The 24,176-nt window shown below is 39.3% G+C and overlaps 1 protein-coding gene across 1 annotated transcript in view; it reads right to left on the bottom strand.

Moving 5' to 3' along the window:
- Positions 1-351: 351 nt before the first annotated feature.
- The window catches only part of LOC139168241 (cytochrome P450 2J5-like), a 96,779-nt gene continuing 72,954 nt past the window's right edge, over positions 352-24,176 (bottom strand). Inside the window, exons 5-12 of the mRNA XM_070753760.1 lie at positions 17,379-17,541; positions 12,635-12,784; positions 12,303-12,463; positions 8,621-8,797; positions 6,119-6,260; positions 2,411-2,598; positions 2,076-2,217; positions 352-536 (exon numbers count right to left, since the gene is read on the bottom strand). Coding sequence (XP_070609861.1) covers positions 352-536; positions 2,076-2,217; positions 2,411-2,598; positions 6,119-6,260; positions 8,621-8,797; positions 12,303-12,463; positions 12,635-12,784; positions 17,379-17,541 — 1,308 coding nt within the window. The remainder of the gene's footprint in view (positions 537-2,075; positions 2,218-2,410; positions 2,599-6,118; positions 6,261-8,620; positions 8,798-12,302; positions 12,464-12,634; positions 12,785-17,378; positions 17,542-24,176) is intronic.

The following is a 24,176-nucleotide window of genomic DNA, read 5'->3' as shown; positions in this document are numbered from 1 at the left end:
ACTCTGAACTGAAACCATAATCAAACGTGTGAGTTGGGAAACGTTTGAAGGAGAGTATCTGTGATGACTTCACAGCTACTTGTTAATTGCTTTGAGTTTGTTTTGTTTGTTTTTTCACTGCATTCAAGTCTGTTTGCTTTGAAGGTGAGCCTTTGACTACAAAAAGGGTGTTTTGCTTCTATTTTTTCTTTGGATAAAGACATTATTCTTGACTTTTCACATGTGTGTGTCTGATTTTTCTACCTTTACATTTAATAACGGGCTCGTGCCGAGAGCTCGGCAGAACAACAGGAAACGTTTATCATATTGAATAGTCTGTATTTAGGTTTATGCTTTCTGTAGCGTTAAGGTTTAAGAGTTTGTGGGAATGGCACATAGTTTATAAGGCTGTGGATGTGCTGTCACCTTTATAATAGGTGTTTCATTGAGTTCTTTCACTCCTTGAGGCAACTGAAAGCTGAAGGCCTTCAACAGGTTGGTCAGAAAGGTGAAGATCTCAATTCTTGCCAGTTGCTCTCCTACACATACACGCTGACCTGTAGATGACAGAAAGTATGAAGGAAATAATATTCATTTATCCAGAATATACCTCTTCAGCAGGGGTGGGTTCTGTTCTGGTTTCTGGTAGAACTTTAGTTATTTAAAATAACGCTTACTGAATGCAGTATTTCATAAACAAAGAAACTCCATTTTTATTCTCTTCACTTCCGTATTCAAAAATGCAGTACAGACGGGCACATTCCTTTCTCCCGTTATCTCTCTTAATTACATTCCACATGCATTCATTCATGCCTCCTCCCGTCTCCTCTGATTTATGTATTTACAGCATGATTAAAAAACAGCAGGAATGACTGCAATATAACACAGAATAAACTTACTCACTCCGGAGCCAAACTGAAACACGTTTCATTTTAGAACTACAACATTGAAACTCCACCCATCTTCCCCACTGGCCCCCTGATATACTGAATACATCACTCCAGTATTTAACCCATTCCTCCCCTTAATATCTTTTTCCTAACATCTGTTCCTTGCGTTTTTGGACCCTTTTGAATTGAGGATTAACCCAGCAAATGTCTGTCTCTTCCTCACTAGATTCTGGACTCATAGCAACATCCTGTGGCTGGTCTCCCACCTGTTTTAATACATGTAACCCAGGGCCTACCACTAATTCATAAACACTATCTGTATCAGAGTCCTCAAGGTCTTCATCAACCTCCAACTGTCCAGGAGTATGAACAACAGGTTCTAATTTACCTCGCTGCTGGTTCACTTACTTCTGTATCACATGGCCGCACCTTGTGGCCACCTATGCACTTTGCATGCACATGCGCAAATAAAATGCCAAAAAATAAAATAAGTGCTTTTTATTCCTAAACGGGGAGAATGCCAATTGAAGCAGACCATCTATTTCCTGCTCCAGAATCCATGACCATAAGGTGATTCTTGCAAAGGAAGGTTTATTCCAATGCCCTACATGGCATCGGACCATACCCCATCAGCAGGGGTGGGTTCTAATCAGAATAAACCTTCCTTTGCAAGTACAAGTTGCTTGTATCCTAAGATTTTTATTAATATTGATGGTTTCTTCATTGCTTATTTGACCCCTATGACAATTGTTAAGTGTTGTACCATATGATTCTTGACAAATGTATCTTTTTCTTTTATGTACGCTGAGAACATAGAGCACAAGACAAATTCCTTGTGTCTCCAATCACACCTGGCCAATAAAATTCTATTCTGTTCTATTCTGTTCTAATTACCTAAGTCCCAGAGCCATTGTAACAACATTGCCAATAAAGCAGATTTGACTAATAATTGTTCAAATACCAGAAATTATTGTGCAAACTTGTAGATATCTTACAAAGCTCTAGTGATTACAATCTAAATATAATTATTTCTTTGTAGTTTAAACTTGTTAGCCTAAGAGGAATTTCAGACCCTTGTTGTTTTCAAAGTAGAAGGAATTTAGATCCCTTGATTATCTATTCAATCATTGATGACTTCAGAACAACTCAATTACGGGGGCGGTGGAAATTTATATGTGATAAACTGCTTTGGGTTCAAAGATGTACCTATTCCAAAGGGCAGAAACTCTTCTCGTTCAATGAACTTCCCATCTTTATCTAAAAAGTGATTTGGGTTGAATTCTTCGGGTGTCTCCCATTGTTCAGGATCAAGGAGAACAGAACGCAAATCTGGAAAAATAATGGTCCCCTGCAAACAAAGAGATGATTAAACAGAGCAGTTTCATAAGGGTAACAAGCAGCAAAGTTCAAACAATATTGATGAAACATTTGGTTTTAGCTTGATTTATGGACCCACATTTTTTCATTTCCAAAACAATTTCTGGGAGTAGTGGCTGTGTCAGGTTTCCAATAGCATCTAGGCTGCTGTTAGCATTTCTCACCTTTGGAATGTGGTAATCCTTCACCTTCACATCTTTTGTAGATTGTCTGGGAAGCCCAGCTAACAAGACATATTTTAAACGTTGCATTTCATGAATCACAGCGTTGGTGTAGGGCAGCTTCTTCCGATCCTGATAGAAAATTGACTGTGAGATATCAAACACATCTTTAATCTCCTTCTGGACTTTCTCTAGAAAAGAAAAAAAGATAGAAATGGAAGCTTCGTTTCCAAACAAATTAAAATTTGTTTCCAAATTTTAATCCTTAGAGTCCTATTGCCACCAATTCAATTCAATTTCAATTCAATTCATTAGATTTGTATGCCGCCCCTCTCCGAAGACTCGGGGCGGCTCACAACAGTAATAAAAACAGTATAACAATGGAACAAATCTAATAATAAAATATATAAAAACCTCAACAATTAAAAACCACACAGCACATACACATCAAACATGAAATATAATAAGCCTGGGGGAGATGTCTCAGTTCCCCCATGCCTGGCGATATAGGTGGGTCTTAAGTAACTTGCAAAAGACAAGGAGGGTGGGGGCCGTTATAATCTCCGGGGGAAGTTGATTCCAGAGGGCCGGGGCCACTACAGAGAAGGCTCTTCCCCTGGGGCCCGCCAATGTTTTCAGAGTATGAGAACTCCATCAATTTATTGTTGTCTTCTGGACTCCTTATCTATTGGAATACCAAGTTCAAAGCCCTAACTAGGCCTCCAATTCCAGCTGTCTGCTCATTGACTTTTATGCTACTATCGGCTCTGCCCCACCTTACCAGAGGGCTTCAAATTGATTCCAAGTCCGAACTGCCCTGGAGGGGCAGGGGAAAAGAGATGAACCTGTTGGCGGACTTGGGGGGTTGCAACTCCCCCAGGGAGCCAGCCCCAGCCCCTCAGCAAGCAAGTGAGGAAGACGATTTAAATGTCATCATTAGCTGTGCCACAAATGAACTGGTTGATTGAAGAAATCTTGGGTTGCCTGGGATCTAAGTGTACGTGCTGGAGAGAGGTGGAGAAGTACCAAAGCTGGTGAGTGTTTGGCTGGTGTAATGCTTAAAAGAAGAAAATTAAAAACTTAAAAGGGAACAAAAGAGTTTCAAAATGGAGACAGCGCCTATCTAGCAAGGGGAAAAGACTATAGAGAGAATTAAAGGAACTCTACTAAAAGCCCAACTTTGAGGAGAAATATTAGTTCAAGAAAAAAACCGATTTGTGATACAGTGTTCCCTCGATTTCCGCGGGGATGCGTTCCGAGACCACCAGCGAAAGTCGAATTTCCGCAAAATAGAGATGCGGAAGTAAATATGCCATTTTTGGCTATGGATAGTATCACAAGCCTTCCCTTCACACTTTAAACCCCTAAATTACCATTTCCCATTCCCTTAACAACCATTTACTCATCATTATTACTGGTACTCAACATTGAATAAGACACTTAGTGATCCTGATATTTATAAACATAATTATTTATTAACAATAATCATTTTTTTTAAAATTTATTTGCAAAAATTATTAGTTTGGCGATGACATATGATGTCATTGGGTGGGAAAAACCGTGGTATAGGAAAAAAACCGCAAAGTATTTTTTAATTAATATTTTTTGAAAAACCGTGGTATAGGCTATTCGCGAAGTTCGAATCGGCGAAAATCGAGGGCACAATGTATTGGGAACTGACATCGCCACCTGCTGGTTAAAAGAAATATAATAAACTATGGATGCATGTTTATATTAGCAGCTGAGATTGAGCTTGATTTATTTATTTTATTTGTCATACAAATACAGTATTGTATTATAGTATGTTTAACATAATATAAGTATAAAGTAGAGATAGAAAAGATAAAAAAGACATTAGGACAGGAACGGTAGGCGCAAAGTAGGGAATACCTAAGAATCTGATATAATAACATTATGTAACTTGTTATTGTGTTTGATGATATATACTACCCAAAAAAATAAAGGGGACACTCAAATAACACATCCTAGATCTGAATGAATGAAATATTCTCATTGAATACTTTGTTCTGTACAAAGTTGAATGTGCACAACAGCATGTGAAATTGATTGTCAATCAGTATTGCTTCCTAAGTGGACAGTTTGATTTCACAGAAGTTTGATTTACCTGGAGTTATAGTGTGTCATTTTAAGTGTTCCCTTTATTTTTTTGAACAGTGTATTTTGAACCGGATTGGATTGGATTGGACTGCAATATAAAGAGACTACTGTATATGGATTTGAGATTCAAATAGAACTTGGTGAGCTCCTGTCATTTGCTCAAGCGTCTCCCAATGTACCAATTTGAAAGCGTACAAACATGAATAGATAAATAGTTACCACTTTAGTGTGCTCATTTAGGGGGTATGAAAGGAATTCCCAACTGGGCATCTTGCGGGCAACAGTGATGACACTGGTTAAAATGGATATTGTGGAAGCACCTCGGTACTTCCAACATTTTATGATAATGAACAATCTCTTGTCCTGGTCATGTTCCTCGCTGCTGCAGAGAATGGTCTTAGATTCACTCTCCCCCTCTACCCCAAATCTTTGACCAGTGGTCTGCAATGGTTGGCAGAGTGAAAATACAAGTCTCAGCTGGCTCTCAACTCCGGAACAATCCCCTTTCTCTTCTATGCCATCCCAGTTTGGCCCATTCAGCCTCTGGTCTTCAGCCAAGAACGAGGACCAGCAGTAACAGGGTAGGAAGAAGGTAGGGTTAAGGGGAAGATTGATGGCTTCATTTGGTGCCACACGTGGTGAGGAATCCTCCATAATTTTCCCTTTCCTTCTCTTCCTGGCACAGAGCCTTGGATCATGCATCTTGTTGCTCCTGCTACTTTGATTTCCCCCCCTATATTTATTACTCTGACATTTGGTTTTCTATAACTACAACAACACAAGAGCACACAACAGATTTAAACTTAATATTAACTGCTCCAAACTTGACTATAAAAAATATGACTTCAGTAACTGAGTTGTCAAAGCGTGGAACTCATTACCGGACTCCATAATGTCATCCCCAAACCCCCAAAACTTTACCCTTAGATTATCTACGGTTGACCTATCCAGATTCCTAAGAGGTCAGTAAGGGGCGAGTACAAGTGCACTAGAGTGCCTTCCGTCCCCTGTCCTATTGCTCTCCTATATCTCCTATACCTTTCTTCTATTCCTATATCTCTTCTTCTATTCTTTCATTGATATGTTCTATTCCTATAACTTCTCTTCTATTCTTTCTTAGATATATTTTACTATGAGTATATCCTCTATAACCTTCATTATGTATTTTACTATGTGTATACCCACTAAAACCGTCATTGTGTATTGGACAAAATCAATCAATAAAAATAAAAATAAATAAATAAATAAATAAATATGCAGTTTAGGCCAGAAACAAATGACGAATCGGAAAACCATGATAATTTTCTACAGTGAATCTGTTAAATGTTTCAGATTTATATTGGTTCCAATTTTTAGTTCTTCTTTCAACGTTTTGTTGAGAATTCAAAGAAGGCTCTTTCTCTCTGTACATTCCTAGCTTTCCTTTAATGCTGCTGATCTTCACATCCTTTGTGAAGGACCAAGAATCTACACAGGGAAGTTGATATGAAGAATAGATTACGCTCCTCATTCAATAGCTTAGGGTTTCAAATATTTTCTGTGCATTGAAGAACCTGAGAATGGCATTTGTTCCCATTGCTAGCTGTGTCTCACCTTGGATGTCAGGATGGTTGGTCAAGAGGAGCAGAGCCCACATTATAGTAGTGAAGGTTGTCTCTGTTCCAGCACTAAAAAAATCAACAATACACTGAGCCAAGTTCTCTTCATTGTAAGTAGAGTCAGGGTCATTGTTGCTCTGATGTTTAAAACAAAAAAGAAAAGAAAATTACAATAATTCTATGTGGTTATTTTTCCCTCTGTGCTACAGGTTATTAGAATAAATATATTCTTGGTGGTTAAATAGCTAAATCAATGCAGGAGAGTAACAATTAAAGTGATAGGTTCACACTAAGATACTATCTTAAAGTATCCAAAATCAAAAAGTGATTTGGCTTTTGAAGAATTTAAACTCATTTCCTTTTATTTTATGGTTGGCTATCTCAGTTAATGTTTGTATGTGGAACAGTAGTTATATATACTTAACTGATATATACATATACATATATGTGTGTGTGTGTGTGTGTGTGTGTGTGTGTGTATGTATGTATGTATGTATGTATGTATGTATGTATGTATGTATGTATGTAGATTGTTCTGAGTTCAGGTTTTGCCCTGTGTAATATTTTGCATGTCTATGCGACGTTTTGGTGAAATCACATTCACCATCATCAGGCTGAGGTTGTAAGTTTCGTGCTGCTGTAAATATATTTATATTTAAATATATTTACAGCAGCACGAAGCTTACAACTTCAGCCTGATGATGGTGAATGTGATTTCACCGAAACGTCGTATAGACATGCAAAATATTACACGGGGCAAAACCCAAACTCAGAACAATTTACATACATATACCCGTGAAAATCTACAAAAACATATATATAATTAGTTATTTATATATATATATATTATTAGTTATTTATATATATATTATTAGTTATTTATATATAACTATATATAACGGCTATCAAAAAAATTAGCTGCCTTGGAAACGGCCCTGGGTTGGGCTGAGAGGCAAAAAAAGGAGCTGTGATGTTCCTTCAATACACCAGGGTGATTTGACACAAAAATATGTAACCCTACCCTGGTTCAGGGCTGAAGGGATTGGATACTGTAGCCTAGATGTTAATTCTCTGCCTTACAAGGCAAAGGTTGCAGGTTCAAGTCCCAGTGAGGGTATGGCTAGCTAATGAGGCCAAAATAAGGCTGAAATAGATCTATCCTAGTCTCCGTTAATTTTCAAATTCAGCAAAAAAACATATGACATATGTGTTTTGGCTAAATTTGAAAAATAAGGGAGACTAGGATAGATCTATTTCAGTCTTATTTTGGCCTCATCAGCTAGCCATATATATAGCTAATTGAAAGTTATGCCTAAAGATGATGTGCATGAGTGGCCAAACTACCGTATAAACTTTTGTGGCTACCACGCAACACCATGCAAGTTTTTGAATGCATGCTAGATTCTTCCGAGTCATCATTAAGTTTTTACCAAACCACCGAAGTAGTCAAGGTTGTGTCTGTTCAACAACAAACAGACCAGGTTCTCTTCCTGTGAGATTTACAGTATATTCCTGCTGTCTGCAAGGAATATAAATCCTTCCATACCCCACTATCCTCTCAGAGCTGAAGAAAGCAAACGTCTTCAAATAAAAAACAAGAAAGTCCAGTTGCCTCCTGAAAAAGCACTTTTGGGACAACCATGACCATGATCTGGATGACTGAGAATACTAGAGAATCTAAATCTAAAATTATGTCCAAAGTGATGCATAGGACCTCTCTAATTTCAAGCTTTGGTGACTATTAAATCGATCAGAATAGAACTGGAAGGGACCTTGGAGATCTTCTAGTCCAGTGATGGTGAGCCTTTTTTTCCTAGGGTGCCGAAAGAGCGTGGGCGTGCACTGTTGTGCATGTGTGAGTGCCCACAGCCCTAATTCAATGCCTGGGGAGGGCAAAAACAGCTTCCCATGCCCCCTGGAGGCCTCCTAGAGGCCAAAAATGGCCTCTTTCCCAACTTCTGGAGGGCCCAATAGGCTTGTGTTTCACCCTTCCCAGGCTCCAAAGGCTTCCATGGAGCCTGGGGAGGGTAAATATACCCTCCCCCGTCTCTCTGCAGGCTCTCTGGAGTCACAAATGCCCTCCCATAGTCTTTGTGTGAGCCACAAGTTTGTTGCCTGGCACACACATGCATATTGGAGCTGAGCTAAGGCAATGGCTCGCGTGCCAGCAGATATGACTCCATGTGCCACCTGTGGCATCCGTGCCATAGATTCGCCATCGCTGTTCTAGTCCAAACATTTCTGGGTAAGGATTTAGTTAAATATGAATTAATTTTAAAAATCCCTGTTAATATTTTTAATTCTAACTTCCCCCATAAATAATGTCTAAGATTGCAGAGATACAATATTGTTCTTTTTTTACTTGAATTTAACATGGGCTAAACACAACAGGAAATGAAAAAATGGAAGAAAACCCAAGGAAGGCAATACCACTAGCTCTTCATGTCTACTTACAGCCAGGAATGTCATAAGTCCTTGAACTAAAATAAACCCATACCTTCTCCATCTGAAGAAGATAGTGATCAATGAAATCTTGTGGCTCGTGCAGAGCGCTGGATTCCTTGTGTTTCTCTATTTCCTCCTTTGCAAAGGAAGAGATCACCTCTAAAGAACCCAAGGCCTCCTTGTGAGGGCCTGGGAGGTAGCTCATTAATTGTGGAAACGCAATAAATATCTAATAGAAATGGAAAAGAAAAAGTAGTTTATTTACTTCCCACTACAATGAAAGAAGACTCAGCAGCTCACAGTAATAGACAGCATTTAATAGCTCAATAAAAACACTACAAGCATATTAAAACATCCATGGAATCAGACCTCAAAAGTCCTCCAGAAAAGCCATTCCCAAATTCTTCCAGAAAAGAATCATGGTAGAGGCAGATTGATCATTTTGAAGCTATTATAAAATTATCTCATTCTGTCCAGGAGCCTTTCTTAAATATGGTGACCCAAGGCTAAGTAAGGCATGACTCAAAAAAAAATAAAAATAGACCAAATGAATTCACATCCCAGCCTAAATTCTGAATTAAATACATGGATTGTTATATTTTCATAATGAATGAGAGAGTTGGAAGAGACCTTGGTGATCTTCTAGTCCAGGACTTGGCAATCTTTAACACTCAAAGAGTCACTAGAGACCATTTCACACTGATAATAAAACATTAGGAGTTACAAAACCTGGGTGAGTGTGGCCAACTCGATGTCACTCACTCTCACCCTCCCCAGCCACATCTACGCAGATTTTGTGGCTCCGTGTTTTCCACAAGAAATGTGTAACTGTCTCTCTCCCTCTATCTCTCCCTCCCTCCTTCTCATCTTTCTCCCTCTCTATCTCCTTCTCTCTCTATCTCTCTTTTTCTCTCATCTTTCTTTTTCTCTTTTTTTAATAATATTTTTATTGGTTTTTTCAAAGTAACAAACACAACAGACAAAACATATAACACTTAATGGAGCTACAGTCGCTCCACTCAAAGTAGAAGTCTTCATATAAAAGTAAAAAGTTTATCTGTAAAACACATATTGTCATATAGATTAAAAATTTCAATCTTAATATAAATATAAATCTGTATCAAAATTTATAAAGATATATTTGAAAAAGAAAAAGTTTTTATGAAAAAACAAAGAGAAAAAAAGGGAAGAAAAATAAAAGAGATGAAAGAAATTTATATTTGTACTAATAATTACCATATTATACAATTCTAATACTAAATTCAAATATGCAAAATAATATAGCAACACACTTATCTCTTATTCCTTGTTTCCCACCAAATATATACTTTCTGCCAGATATCATAAAATTCTGATTCTTCTTGATTATTTAACCGTCTCGTCATCATATCTAATTCGGCACAGTCTAAAATCTTCTTAAGAATATCTGTTTCTTTTGGAATCTCACTATCTTTCCATTTTTGTGCAAAAACTAACCTAGCTGCTACTAATATATGAACTATTAAATAATATATATATCTTTTTTGTATTTATAATTTGATATGCCCAATAAAAAAAATTCTGGTGCTTTCTTAATCTCTAATTGAGTTATTTCTTTCAGCCATTTTTCTATTATGTTCCAGTACTCTTTAGCTTTTGGGCACGTCCACCAACAGTGATAATAGCTACCTATTTCTATTTTACATTTCCAACAATTAGGCGAATTAGTTTGATACATTTTTGAAATTCTACTTGGTGGTAAGTGCCATCTATAAAACATATTGATCTGGTTTTCTTTATAGGCAGTTGACTTTGTTATTTTCCAGTTATGCGTCCAGACCTTTTCCCAGGTATTCAGATCTATCTCTCTGTTTAAATTTCTACACCAACTAATCATGTTATCCTTTAATATCCATTCTATATTTTTACTATTAATTAGAAATTTATATGTTTTCCCTATCAATTTTCTTTGATCTGTGGTTAATAATTTACCTAATATATTATTATCCTTCCTAAGTATATATGTTGTTTTGTCTTTATGGAATCTCGACTTGATCTGTGTATATTGCCACCAGTCTTTTTCTGTATGTCCATCTCCCTCCCTCTTATCTTTCTCTCATCTGTCTTTCTTTTTCCCACTGAAGCTGACTGTAGATCTGAAGGTCAGCGGTTCAAATCTCATCACCGGCTCAAGGTTGACTCAGCCTTCCATCCTTCCGAGGTGGGTAAAATGAGGACGCAGATTGTGGGGGCAATAGGCTGGCTCCTTTAAAAAGGGCTATTGCTAACATATTGTGAGCCACCCTGAGTCTAAGGAGAAGGGCGGCATAAAAATTGAATAGATAGATAGATAGATAGATAGATAGATAGATAGATAGATAGATAGATAGATAGATAAATTCTGTCTTCCCCCCACGCTCACTACCTGACTGGCGTGAAATGGTGGGTGGCTACTTCCAGGTTTGCAAGAGAGAGAGAGAGAGAAAGAGAGAGAGAGAGAGAGAGAAGGGGCTCCAGGAATGTCCTCTCCATCATCCAACTCTCCACTGGGGGTGTTTCTGCTGGAACATCTCCCCCCGCTGGGCTGTTGTGCTTGGCAGGACAGGGGAACACTTCCCCATGCCACTCCCCCAAGGCCAGGCATGGAGGATGCCCCCCACCCAGCAAGATCTGCCCCACCGTTCTCGCCCAGCAGTCTTTGCTCTATGGTAAGAGCAAATGTACCAGGTGGAATCCTGTTGCCATGCAAAAGCAAGTGCAGGGGTGTTTTGTTCCCGCGCTAAGGCTCCAACCATGCCACTGCCCTGACAGGGTGACAGGGAGCCTTGGCAGAGAGCCCAAAGACTCTCAGGTGGCTCCAGAGCCACAGGTTGCTGACCCCTGTTCTAGACCAACACATGTTTAAGCAAGAGACTCTATATCATTTCAGATAATGGCTGTCCAACCTCTTCCTTAAAATCTCCAATGGTGGAGCACCCACAACATCTTCAGGCAAGATGTTTCACTAGTTAATTGTTCTCCCTGTCAGGGAATTTCTCTTTTGTTCTAAGTTGTGTTCTGGTTTCTGGTAGAAATTTAGCCATTACAAATAACTCTTATTAAATGCATTATATCATGAATAAAGAAACTCCATTTATTTCTCTGCTCTTCTGGAATTCATACACGCACTTATCTGTTGGTCCGTTATCTCCCTTGACCGCATTTCTCACATTCCTTCTCCTTCTTCACTTAACAAGATTTATTTTCCTAAATCCATGATCTCTAAAAACAGCAGCCCTGACTGTTAATCACACAATACTTTTGCTTACTTGAGAGCGGCAAGAAAAACATCCATTTTTCTCATCGGCAACGTTGAAACTCCACCCTTCTTCCCCACTGACCCCCTGACGTGCCAAATACATCACTACAATATTTAACCCATTCCTCTCCTTAATATCTTCTTCCAGACCTCTGTTCTCTACGTTTTTGGGCCCTTCTGAATTTAGGGTTAACCCAGCGAGCGTCTGATTCTCCCTTGCTAGATCCTGAACTCATAGTCCCATCCTGTGGCTGGCCTCCCACTTGTTCTACTATCTGTAACCCTGGGGCCCCCACTAATTCATATACACTATTTGAATCAGAGTCCTCAATATCTTCATCATCCTCCAACTGACCAGGAGTATGTACAACAAGTTGGTTCTCTCCATAGATTTGATTCATGATTACATGAAAATACTGAGGGAAACAGTTCTTCTTGAATAGAAAACGCGACTTACCAAATGAAAAAAGCTACCAGTGAATTTCACAATTCTTTCAAGGGCTTGAATTAACTTCTGGAAGTTTTCATCTTCAGAAGCAAACTGATGTCCAAAACTCAAAGCACATATGATGTTAGAAACTGCATTTATTACTGGAAGTGATGGGTCAAAAGGCTCTCCTGCAAATGAAGATATTTCTTAAGGAATTATTAAAGAGCAGGACTTCTACAGGATGAAAAACATTATTGGGAATGCTGTCAATAGTTTCAATTTTTTAAAAAAATCATATCAAATACACAATTTTTGTTTGACGTACACAGGAACTTGAGCCATTATCCCAAATTACATGCCTTTTGTTTGTCTAACAACCTCCACCAGAGTCTGAACTGCGTCTTCTATCTGATGCTCAATGCTTTTCTTCCCCAGGCCCAGCTTCCGCAGAGAAGTGACGCCAATGTGTCGCTGCTGTTTCCAGGTGTGGCCATTGGAGAGAACGATTCCTGAGGGCATCAGCAGACAATGTTAAGTGATTCCTTATAACTTATTATAACCAGTAATCTCTCATTCTTGCCAAGTATATCTCTAAATATCTCTCCAAATATCTCTCCAAGTATCTCTCCAAGTGTCTCTCCAAGTATCTCTCCAAGTATCTCCTGCTGCATGAATCCCAATGTCCACAGCCTTCTCCTAGTCCCATCAACTAGACAATGTCGCTTGGCAGGGCCTAGGGTAGGAGCCTTCTCTGTGCGGGCCCCCAGCCCTCTGGAATCTGCTCCCCCTGGAGATTTGTACCGCCCCCACCAATGTTCCCTCTAATTTTTTGGGGGGTGGGCGGAAAAGTATAGTGTCTGAGCGGCAGTCCCCTTGGGACTGGGCGGCATAGAAGTATAAACAAATAAACAAATAAACAAATAAACAAATAAACAAATAAACAAATAAACAAATAAACAAATAAACAAATAAACAAATAAACAAATAAACAAATAAACAAATAAACAAATAAACAAATAAACAAATAAACAAATAAACAAATAAACAAATAAACAAATAAACAAATAAACAAATAAACAAATAAACAAATAAACAAATAAACAAATAAACAAATAAACAAATAAACAAATAAACAAACAAAATAAACAAAATAAATAAAATAAAATAAATAAATAACCAAACTCTATTACTATTAAAACTAAAACAACCAGCAAATCCAAAAACATAACTATTAATAAAAACAGGTGAGGGCTGGGTTTTTTTTTCTCTGTTATTATTTAAGTGCTTTTATCATATACTTTAAATCAAGAGTCACTTCTCTCTCTGTTTCTCTCTCTTTCCTGTCATTCTCTACCTCAATCATTTTCTCATTTCTCTTTTTTTCTCGCCTTTATTCTATCATTTCTCTCTCTCTCTCTCTTCCTTCCACTCCTCTCTCTCTTGCTTTCTTCCTCTCTCTTCCTCTCTCTCACTCTCTTCCTTCCTCTCTCCTCTCTCTCACTCTTTCTTTCTTGCTGCTTTCTCTTACTCTCTCTCTCTTCCTTCCTATCTTCTCTCTCTCTCTCTTTCTCTCTCTCCCTTCCTTTCTTTCCCTCTCTCTTCCTTCCACTTTTTTCTTTCTCTCTCTCTTTTCCTTCCTTCCCCTCTTCCCCTCCCTCTCTTTCTCCCTCTCTCCCTTTATACAGTAATACCTCATCTTACGAGCCTAATTGGTTCCTGGGGGAGGTTCGTAAGACGAAAAGTTCGTAAGACAAAACATTGTTTCCCATAGGAAACAATGTAAAGTCAATTAATCCATGCAACAACAAAAAAACCCCACAAAAAAATGCCGCCGCCCGGCTGTCACCTTTTGAAACAGCTGGGAGGCTTCCCAGCAGCCTCCCGAACACTGAATGCTAAACCCAAACTTCCGGGTTTGGCATTCGGGAGGCCGCCGAGAAGCCCCCCAGCTGTTTTAAAAGGTGACAGCTGGGTGGCGGGGCTTCTCGGAGGCCTCCCGAATGCCAAACCCAAAAGTTCGGGTTTGGCATTTGGGTTCAGGAGGCTGCTGGGAAGCCCCCCGGCTGTTTTAGAAGATGACAGCTGGGCTGCGGAGCTTCTCAGCAGCCTCCCAAACCCAAACTTTTGCCAGACCTCCGGGTTCGGGGTTCAGGAGGCCGCTGGGAAGCCCCGCCGCCCGGCTGTCACCTTTTCAAACAGCCGGGGGGCTTCCCAGCGGTCTCCCGAACGCCGAACCCGGAAATTCAGGTTTGGCGTTCGGGTTCAGGAGGCTGCTGGGAAGCCCCCCAGCTGTTTTAGTAGCTGACAGCCAGGCAGTGGGGCTTCCCAGCGGCCTCCCGAACGCCGAACCCGGAAATTTGGGTTTGGCTTTCGGGTTCAGGAGGCTGCTGGGAAGGCCCCCGGCTGTTTCAAAAAGCAACAGCTGGGCGGCGGGGCTTCTCGGTGGTGGTGGCGGGTTCGTAAGAAGAAAAAAGTTTGTAAGAAGAGGCAAAAATTTTCTGAACCCTGGGTTCGTATCTTGGGTTGTTCATAAGACAAAGGGTTCGTATCATGAGGTACCACTGTATTTATCTCTTCCTTCCTTCCTCTCTTCCTCCCTTTCTCTCTCCCTCTCGTTCACTTTTGTCTCCCTTCCTTCCCTCCCTCCTTCTTTCCTCTCCACTTCTCTTTCCCTCCCTCTCTTTCCCTTCTTTCTCTCCACATCTCCGGCGGGGCAGCCGGCTTTGCTGACCGGCACCAGGCTTTTCAAATGCGCTGCTTTCCTGTAACTCTTTCCTGGGCAGGGGAGGAGGAGGCCACTTCCCCCCCCCAAGGAAAGAGGTGCAGGAAAGCAGCGTGTCTGAAAGGCGCGCTGCTTTCCCAGAAAGCGGCTTTCCTGGCCAGCACAGGGCTTTCCCGCCGCTCCCCCCCAAAAACACAACTGAGGTCCAGGATGACAGGCAGGGCGAAGCAGGGTGAAGCAACGGGAGGCTCAAGCTGGTGGCGGCAGACCTCCGTTGTGTTTTCGGCTGGGGGTGCAGGAGGACCTTCCTGACTCCCTCACTCAGCGCTTCACACAGGATGACAGGCAGGGCAAAGCTGCGTGGAGCAACGGGAGGCTCAAGCAGGCAGGCTCCGTGCTTTTCTTTTGGTGGAGGAGAAGAGGGGGCGGATCAGGCAGGCGGGAGGCAACACCGAGAGGCCAGGGGCGCAAGGGGGCCAGAGGCACAGTGGGGAGGCAGGGGCGGCCGTGGCTCCCTTTCCTTCTACTGCCGGCGTGCCCCTGCCCTCTCTAGCCGACTGGCAGGAGGATGGGCAGTGCGCGCACGTGGAAAAGGGTGCGCGGGTGGGTATTTTGGGGCACGCGCGTGCACATGCACGCAGCTTACAGTGAACACTGGCCCCCACCCTCCTCGCCTTCTGCAAGAATCTGAAAACTTATTTATGCCACCAGACTTGGGGTCACTAAACTTTAGCCTCTGGCCAATGAATGTGTGGTATGTCTGAAAGAATGATTTTTAATGTTTTAGCGTTTTTAGAATCGTTTTTTAAGATTAGTTATTTATGTCAATTGGATCAGATATGTTATTGTATATTGTCCACAAAGAGGGGCAGCATATAAGTCCAATAAAAAAGAGAGACAGAGAGAGTTAGGTAGGTAGGTAGGTAGTAGATAGATAGATAGATAGATAGATAGATAGATAGATAGATAGATAGATAGATAGGTAGATAGGTAGATAGATAGCAAATAGGCTGACTTTGTAAATTGCTTAGAGAGGGTTTAATATCAACTTATCAAATTGTATATCAATATGATATAGATTAGATGGATAGATAGGTGGATGGATGGATGGGTGGATGGATGGATGGATGGATGGATGGATAGATAGGATAGATAGATAGATAGATAGATAGATAGATAGATAGATAGATAGATAGATAGATAGATAGATAGATAGATAGATAAAATGTCAGGCACGAATACCAAACCTTAATGCAATTTTGCCATTTTGTAAGATTCTGACTAGGCTATTTTTTATTATAAAAATATTTAATTCTTTTAGAAACATAGAAACATAGAAGACTGATGGCAGAAAAAGACCTCATGGTACATCTAGTCTGCCCTTATACTATTTCCTGTATTTTATCTTACAATGGATATATGTTTATCCCAGGCATGTTTAAATTCAGTTACTGTGGATTTACCAACCAGGTCTGCTGGAAGTTTGTTCCAAGCATCGACTACTCTTTCAGTCATATAATATTTTCTCATGTTGCTTCTGATCTTTTCCCCAACTAACCTCAGATTGTGCCCCCTTGTTCTTGTGTTCACTTTCCTATTAAAAACACTTCCCTCCTGAACCTTATTTAACCCTTTAACATATTTAAATGTTTCGATCATGTCCCCCCTTTTCCTTCTGTCCTCCAGACTATACAGATTGAGTTCATTAAGTTTTTCCTGATAAGTTTTAAGCTTAAGACCTTACACCATTCTTGTAGCCCGTCTTTGGACCCGTTCAATTTTGTCACTATCTTTTTGTAGGAGAGGTCTCCAGAACTGAACACAGTATTCCAAATGTGGTCTCACCAGTGCTCTATATAAGGGGATCACAATCTCCCTCTTCCTGCTTGTTATACCTCTAGCTATGCAGCCAAGCATCCTACTTGCTTTTCCTACAGCCCGTTATCAATTGTTTCCATTAGCAACAAATGTTGTGCTCAATTGGGGTTGTAAGTCTACTTGTAATGCCTAAGTCAGTGTTTCCCAACCTTGGCAACTTGAAGATATTTGGACTTCAACTCCCAGAATTCCCCAGCTGTATGGGGAATTCTGGGAGTTGAAGTCCAAATATCTTCAAGTTGCCAAGGTTGGGAAACACTGGCCTAAGTGAATATATCAATGTAATGGACAAGATAGAATGCAATGGAAATGTATAATAATTTGGTATAAAATGGGTGAATGCAATATTTCTTCTGCTTATCTCATGACTTTAACTATTTAACTATTTGTTAATGTTTTCTAAACTATTCCTTACTTTCCCCACACATATTATGCATGTCATTCACATAAATTGTAACAATCTGATGCTTATTTAGATACAATCTCTTACTATTTGCACTTACCCCTTTCTTTCGCTGCAGCAAATGTGAAAGCATCAACCATTCGACCAGAGAATTCTTCTGGGAAGCTGCCCATAGTTTCTTTCACAGCTTTGAATCCAGACAGCACTACTAGAAGGTGAGGTCCCATCCACACGGTGCATATATTTCCATATTGTTTTGCAGCCTGCCAAGTGAATCAAAGTTGAAAAATGTTACAATCAAATAAAACAAATTATTTATAGTTAATATGCCATTTACAGTCATTCCTAAATCCTCAATTTTAAGAGTTTTCAATTGTCTGCTCTTTAGAAATTTCTACCACCACCACCTTGATTCCTGCCAAGAATTTTTCTGCTTGTATTTCATTTATTTGTATAAATGTCTTCGGAGTCTTCGGAGAGGGGCGGCATACAAATCTAAATAATAATAATAATAATAATAATAATAATTATTATTATTATTATTATTATTATTATTATTGTTATTGTTGTTGTTGTTATTGTTATTATTATTATTTTCCTGGGATTTGGCTTTCTCTTTGTTTCTGCTTGAAATCCATCATCTCTTAGATGTTTCCTTCATTCCACCTCACCTTTCCCCGGTGGAATCTGCTGATGAAGGCTCCTCTGACCAAGAAGACATGAGTGACAGGGAGGAGGAGAGTGTGGCAGACAGCTCAGAAGGAGATCAATTCTCTAGCTCCTCCTTGGATTCAGAACAAGAGTTAATGATACAGCCACGCATGCGGAGAGCGATGCATAGGCAACAACAACTGAGAGATTATTAGCAAAGAAAATGAGGCCACCTGTGCTTGGGTGGGGCTGTGGTAATTAGTGAGGCTGCTATAAATAGCAGCCTGTGGGTTCGGCCATTGTGGGGGATTATCTGATCGTTGTGTTTCGTGACTGCTTTACTGACTTTGACCTTTTGTGTGCTGCTTTTCCCCCGCTTTGAAACTAAACCAGAGCAAAGTGTGTTTCACTTTGTGAAAGAAGAAGGACTGTGAATTGCCTCACAGCTGCAAGCTAAGTATCACAGAACTGATAAGGGACTTGTACAAATTACCAGTTTGTTTGGAGATGAGTGCTCTTTGCTATATTAAAAGAGGGCTTGGTTTAAGTGAATTTTCATTATAAAGAACATTGTTTTGAATTTTCCAACATGTGTGTGTCTGAAATTTGTACCGGTGCATTTTTGGGAGGATTCTACCAGAGAGCCCGACAGAACAATTATTATTATTATTATTATTATTATTATTATTATTATTATCATCATCATCATCATCATCATCATCATCATCATGTCAATAGAACACAGCAAACGAGATCACTATGCTGGATTTCGTATTTCTTTTTTCTTTTTTTTTTAATTTTTTATTACATATATACACATTTACACAAATAAAATAAATGGTATAAATCATAAATTGAAACAATGCCAAATTAACACATACTAACAGACAGACAAACAAAGAAACAAACAAAAATAATTCTTATAATATAATTACTTATTTAAGTACGCTAAGCAATGATAACAATAACAATTAACATATAGCATAATATATAATATTTGTACTTAAATTCCCTTGAGGGGGTAAGTTATAAATCATCTTATAGTTTTAAATTATCTTCTGGTGAAGTGTCTCACAACCTCAGTATCTACCATTTTCTCCTTTAGGTTGTCCCTATTCTTTAAATCATTTTTTTTTTCTTAACCGCCTTCCTTCATTCATGTTTAATTTATTTAAATTCATACAGATCTTTCTTAAAAAAGGTATTGTATGTAGATCTTTTATAATTTTCCATATGCAATAAAAAGGATTTAAATTATTGTTATTATTGGATTTCGTATTTCATCACCAGTTGGGCGCTTCCCAAGCACCTAGGACTGCGTGATGTAGAGGCGAATTATGTTTGCCGATCCCAGTAAAGCGGCCTTTTGCAATTGACAGATGGAGATTTTGTCAATTCCGATGGTTTTCAAATGTCCATTGAGATCCTTTGGCACTGCGCCCAGATTTGTATGCCGCCCCTCTCCGGAGATTTGAACGGCTTACAACAACAAAACAATACAAATCCAATAGTTAAAAAAGACAATTTAAAAACCCTTAATATAAAAACAATCATACATTTCATACAAACCATACATGAAGTGGGGAGGGCCCAGGGGAATCAATTTCCCCATGCCTGACGACATAGGTGGGTTTTAAGAAGTTTGCAAAAGGCAAGGAGGGTGGATCAGTCTTAATCTCCGGGGGGAGTTGGTTCCAGAGGGTCGAGGCTGCCACAGAGAAGGCTCTTCCCCTGGGTCCCACCAGATGACAATGTTTCGTTGACGGGACCTGGAGAAGGCCAACTCTGTGGGACCTATCAGGTCTCTGGGATTTGTGCGGCAGAAGGCGGTCCCAGAGATATTCTGGTCCGATGCCATGAAGGGCTTTATAGGTCATAACCAACATTTCCTTTGAACCAACGCATCCTTTGAACACTACTTTTGGATGGTTTTCAGGGGCTTTCTCAACTTCTTCAACTTCTTTTTTCAGCCACCAGCTCCTCAACTGCAGTTACGTTGTCAGGACTTTGGTGGTGTATGAGCCTTGGTGGCTCAGTGGTTAGAATGCAGTACTGCACGCTACTTCTGCTGACTGCTGGCCACAAGCAGTTTGGCTGTTCAGTTTGACTGGCTCAAAGTTGACTCAGCCTTCCATCCTTTTGAGGTCAGTAAAATGAAGTCCCAGATTGTTGGGCACAATCAGAGGTGGGCAGCAGGGAGGACGGGATGGAATGCAGTTCCACTGGCAGAAATGAAGCTGCATGCCCAGCTCCAGCTGACCGGCGGCAGTAACTTCCTGGATGACCGGTTTTAGCTCAGCTCTCCTTTTCCCCCCCCTGCTGCTGCTGCTGTGCGCTCCTTGCTTTTTTCCTCTTTCCTCCTTCCTGGCCTCAGACGAGCTTCCCTGTCTCCTGTCCGACCCCTTTATGTATATTCACTTTTTCTGTTGTTTCCCCATTTAATACAGTAGTACCTCTAGATACGAACTGCTCTACATGTGAGTATTTCAAGATACGAGCCACGAGGGGAGAGACATTTCTGTTCTATTCCCGAGCTCAAATTCGGGATACGAGCCGAGCGTCCACTAGGTGGCGCAAGATTCCTTGCTTTTGGTTATCTCGGAGGGGAAAAACAACTTGTTCCAGATACGAGTTGCCTCGAGATACAAGCTCCCATATGGAACAAATTATGCTCGTATCTAGGGGTACTACTGTATTATCTTTGCTGTTTGATTTGAATATACCATCTTAATCATTCTATTAAACTTCCCCCCAAATCTCATCATCTCCAATTGTGTGTTCAAAAATTGCCAGTTCAGATTGCCAAAGGGTTTTTGAGCACTGACCAGAATTAAAGCAAGCTGTTTATCAGGATGAGTTTCATAATATTTAAGCATGTTCAATATAACTCTAGTATTATGTTTTATCTGCCAGTTGGGAAGAAACCATTTTGATCTGTATGAATAATTTTGTTTCATATTTTTTTACTTGTTCCACCATAATTGTTATGAATATTTTATAATCTATACATTCAGCAGCGAGAGTGGCTTAAAATTTTGTGGGGTTTTTTGGATATCTATTTCTTCTTTTGGGATTAATGTAATTAATGTAAAGATTGTGATATTATCCCTTTTTCCAAAGTTTCATTATACACCTCCAACATTATTTCTTCCAATGGTTCTTGAATCTTTTACTATATTTTTTTGCTTTTTAATCACTTCTCTCATTTCCACTAATGTAATCTTTCCATTGAACATTTCTCTATCTTCATCTGTTATATTTGGCAGATTTCTATCCTGCAGATATCTTTTAACCTCTTCTTTATCAATATTTTCCTGATCATACAATATTTGAACAAAAATCTTTTTCTTCTCTTCTTTTCCATGACATATGTTTCCCTTTTTTCTCCTCTAATTCCTGTATTAATCTTTCTGTTTTTTCCTTTCTTAATTGGTGGTCCAACCATCTCCCTGGTTTATTTGCTGTTTCAAAATAGTTTTGTTTGTTATATTTCTTTTCATTTTTGCCTTGGTGGATTAAAATAACGTTTCCAGTGTATTGATAACAGATTATGATCTGCCTATATATTTGATGGTATTTCTATATTTTCCATATTGTTAATCAACTCTGGGATCATCCATGCTCCATTCAGCCCCTCTATTTCACACAGTACACTGTGAAGCAGCTATAAGCAAGTCTTTCTTGAATATTTAGGTATGATGTGGAAAATAACCAATCAAGTGTCATCATTAGCCCTTGAAGAATGTATTCCTCATTGTGTGAAAGCATTTTACTAAATTAATACATTTGTCCATCATTTTGATATAAAAAAAACCAAGTTAAAATTATGTTGCTTATTACTGGTTAGACTTAAATACCTTAAGGAAGTAATCTTCGCTTAACCAAAACCCATTTGCCAAGATGGTCCCAATGAAAGGTAGAGCCAAAGGACCAGGAGGCAAATGTCTTCGGGACCAGAGTTGTTTCAGGAAGAAGAGAGTCAACAGAGCAAGCAGCAAAACAGACAAAAATATCCCTGTCCCCATCATTTTCCTGCTTTTGTTTGATGCTCACTGTTGGATCTGCAGGTGGCTGTGTCCTCTTGTATGATGCTGTTTTTATTCTTCCTCTTTTATATATTCCATTGATGGGAAACAAAGAGCAACATGTCTTTTGATGCTCTGTCTCATTTGTGCTTGAACTTTGTCAACAAGACACAGTCACATTAATTCGAGCTAATGAGGTTGCCTCTGATCATGTGCCACACACATTAAACATGATTAATTTTTAAAGCAATCAAGGGTTGTGTAATCCATTTTGTCCCAAACATGAAAGCATACCACAATCATGTTAAAATCCTACTGTATCACATGCCCATGAAATTTATCCAAATATAAAGGATAATTTTTGGGGGGGGGGGGGGCTGGAGAGATATTAACTAGTCCAGGATTATGTCTCATGTATATTCATGTAATCCCAGCAGCAGGACACTATCATGAAAAGAAAACCTCATTCAATTTTGCTTACAAATAAGAGAACGTCTTTATGAAGGCTTCATTCATAATGTTGAGAACCATCTCTGGTGCTGTGCAGCCTTTTCAAACTAAAATAAGTCTAATCATCATGCTAATAAGTAGTGTTGGGCGAACCAAACCCACACAATTCGGGTCCATACCAAATTTTGTGGTATTCAGCGTGCCGGAACCAAACCCGATCTCTCATCATTCTTTTGTGAATCTAAGATGTATCTCCCTCGGCAATCTGTAGCGGCATGCATAATTTGTATGCATCCAATAGATCTGAACAATGTTATTTCCCTTTTTTTCTATCTGGAACAAATCAGCCAATAGGCCTGTCATATTAAAATAATAAGTTTCTTGTTTATTCTCTGAAATGTTTTGAAACTTTAGATAAAACTCTGATTTTTCTAATTCGAGATAAGTAATAGCATCGTCCAACTCCTTATTGCCAGCAATAGTCTTTCCTCTGTCTCTTCCAGCTTCCTTTCAGTTTTTTCTGTTCTTTCTTCCATTTTTAAATTTTCTGTTCGCTGGCAGCTATTGCCTTTTCAATTCCATTCTATCATCCAATTCCTTTATATCCTCTCTTACTCCTCCAAAATTCTCTTTCATTGCCTCATTATTAGTTTACATTTCCTCTATTATATTCACACTACTTTAACACCAATCATACACTTTAACCCTCCAGATAATACTAATAGCTAATTAACCCACTAATACTCTAATAGTGGTACACAATTATTCATTAATATAATAATAAAGATGATATTAGTAGTAAATCTAGGAAAAAAAATAACCTCTAGTCCAAGATATTATCATATTAATTGACATACTTCTGATCATCAGACTTACTGTAAATAGGAGGGGGAGTTTATAGAATCATCATGTTGCTCCCAACAATCTCATTTTAAAGACATCAGAAGCAGTACTGAGTTCCAAATTAGTTTCCTAGCATTTTACATGTGTGATGCTTCTGCACATAAGTGTCCTGGATGGGTGGGTGGAACCTCCTGCCACTGCTGATACTGGTTCTAAGAACCAGTCTGAACCAGGAGCAACCAACTGTTGATCAGAAGGATGCAAGGCTGAGTCAACTTTGAGCCTCTCTTGATCAAACTGCAAGCAGTGGGCAGAGTCACCCTGCAATACTACACTATTAAGTACACTGCACTACCACATCTAAGAATGAGTCAATTTATACACTGAGTAAATAATTAAATTAACAACCAGCAGGAAGATGATTAAAAGAGAGAACTGTGGGATTCTTCTCCTTGAGGCATGAGCCTGGCACCTAATTACCGTAAAGGGATCCTATGAAGGGATAATTATGGAATGCCTCCAGGAATCAAATGGAACCTGAATCATTCTGAGTTCTGCTGTGTACCCGAGGAGAGAAAGGAAACATCTGGAACTCAGGAACAAGTTTTAAAAAACTTCAAAAGATTCAGCTTTCAGCTGTGCTCAGAATGAGATATATCATGACAATTAGTAATACAGGATAAGGTAATAATGTAAGGAATAAAAGGAACAATAAAAATATTGGACCATAAAGCAAAACACCATATCACAAAGGATGGCTAGGTCATACTGAAGCCAAAGGGTCTCTATTGGGTTTAATGGTACTTCAGAGTTGGGCAATTGTCCCTACTAAAACCTTAACATGGATCATATTCAGATGTGGTCATGGGTCAAGCAATTGCAATGGTGACATTATTTTTTGATAAGTGTTTCTAAACATAGCTCTCTAT

This window comes from Erythrolamprus reginae, chromosome 5 (assembly GCF_031021105.1).
Source record: "Erythrolamprus reginae isolate rEryReg1 chromosome 5, rEryReg1.hap1, whole genome shotgun sequence".
Classification (NCBI taxonomy): Eukaryota; Metazoa; Chordata; class Lepidosauria; order Squamata; family Dipsadidae; genus Erythrolamprus; species Erythrolamprus reginae.
The sequence above is the reverse complement of the archived record's forward strand: the minus strand, read 5'-3'. Positions and strand labels throughout refer to the sequence as shown.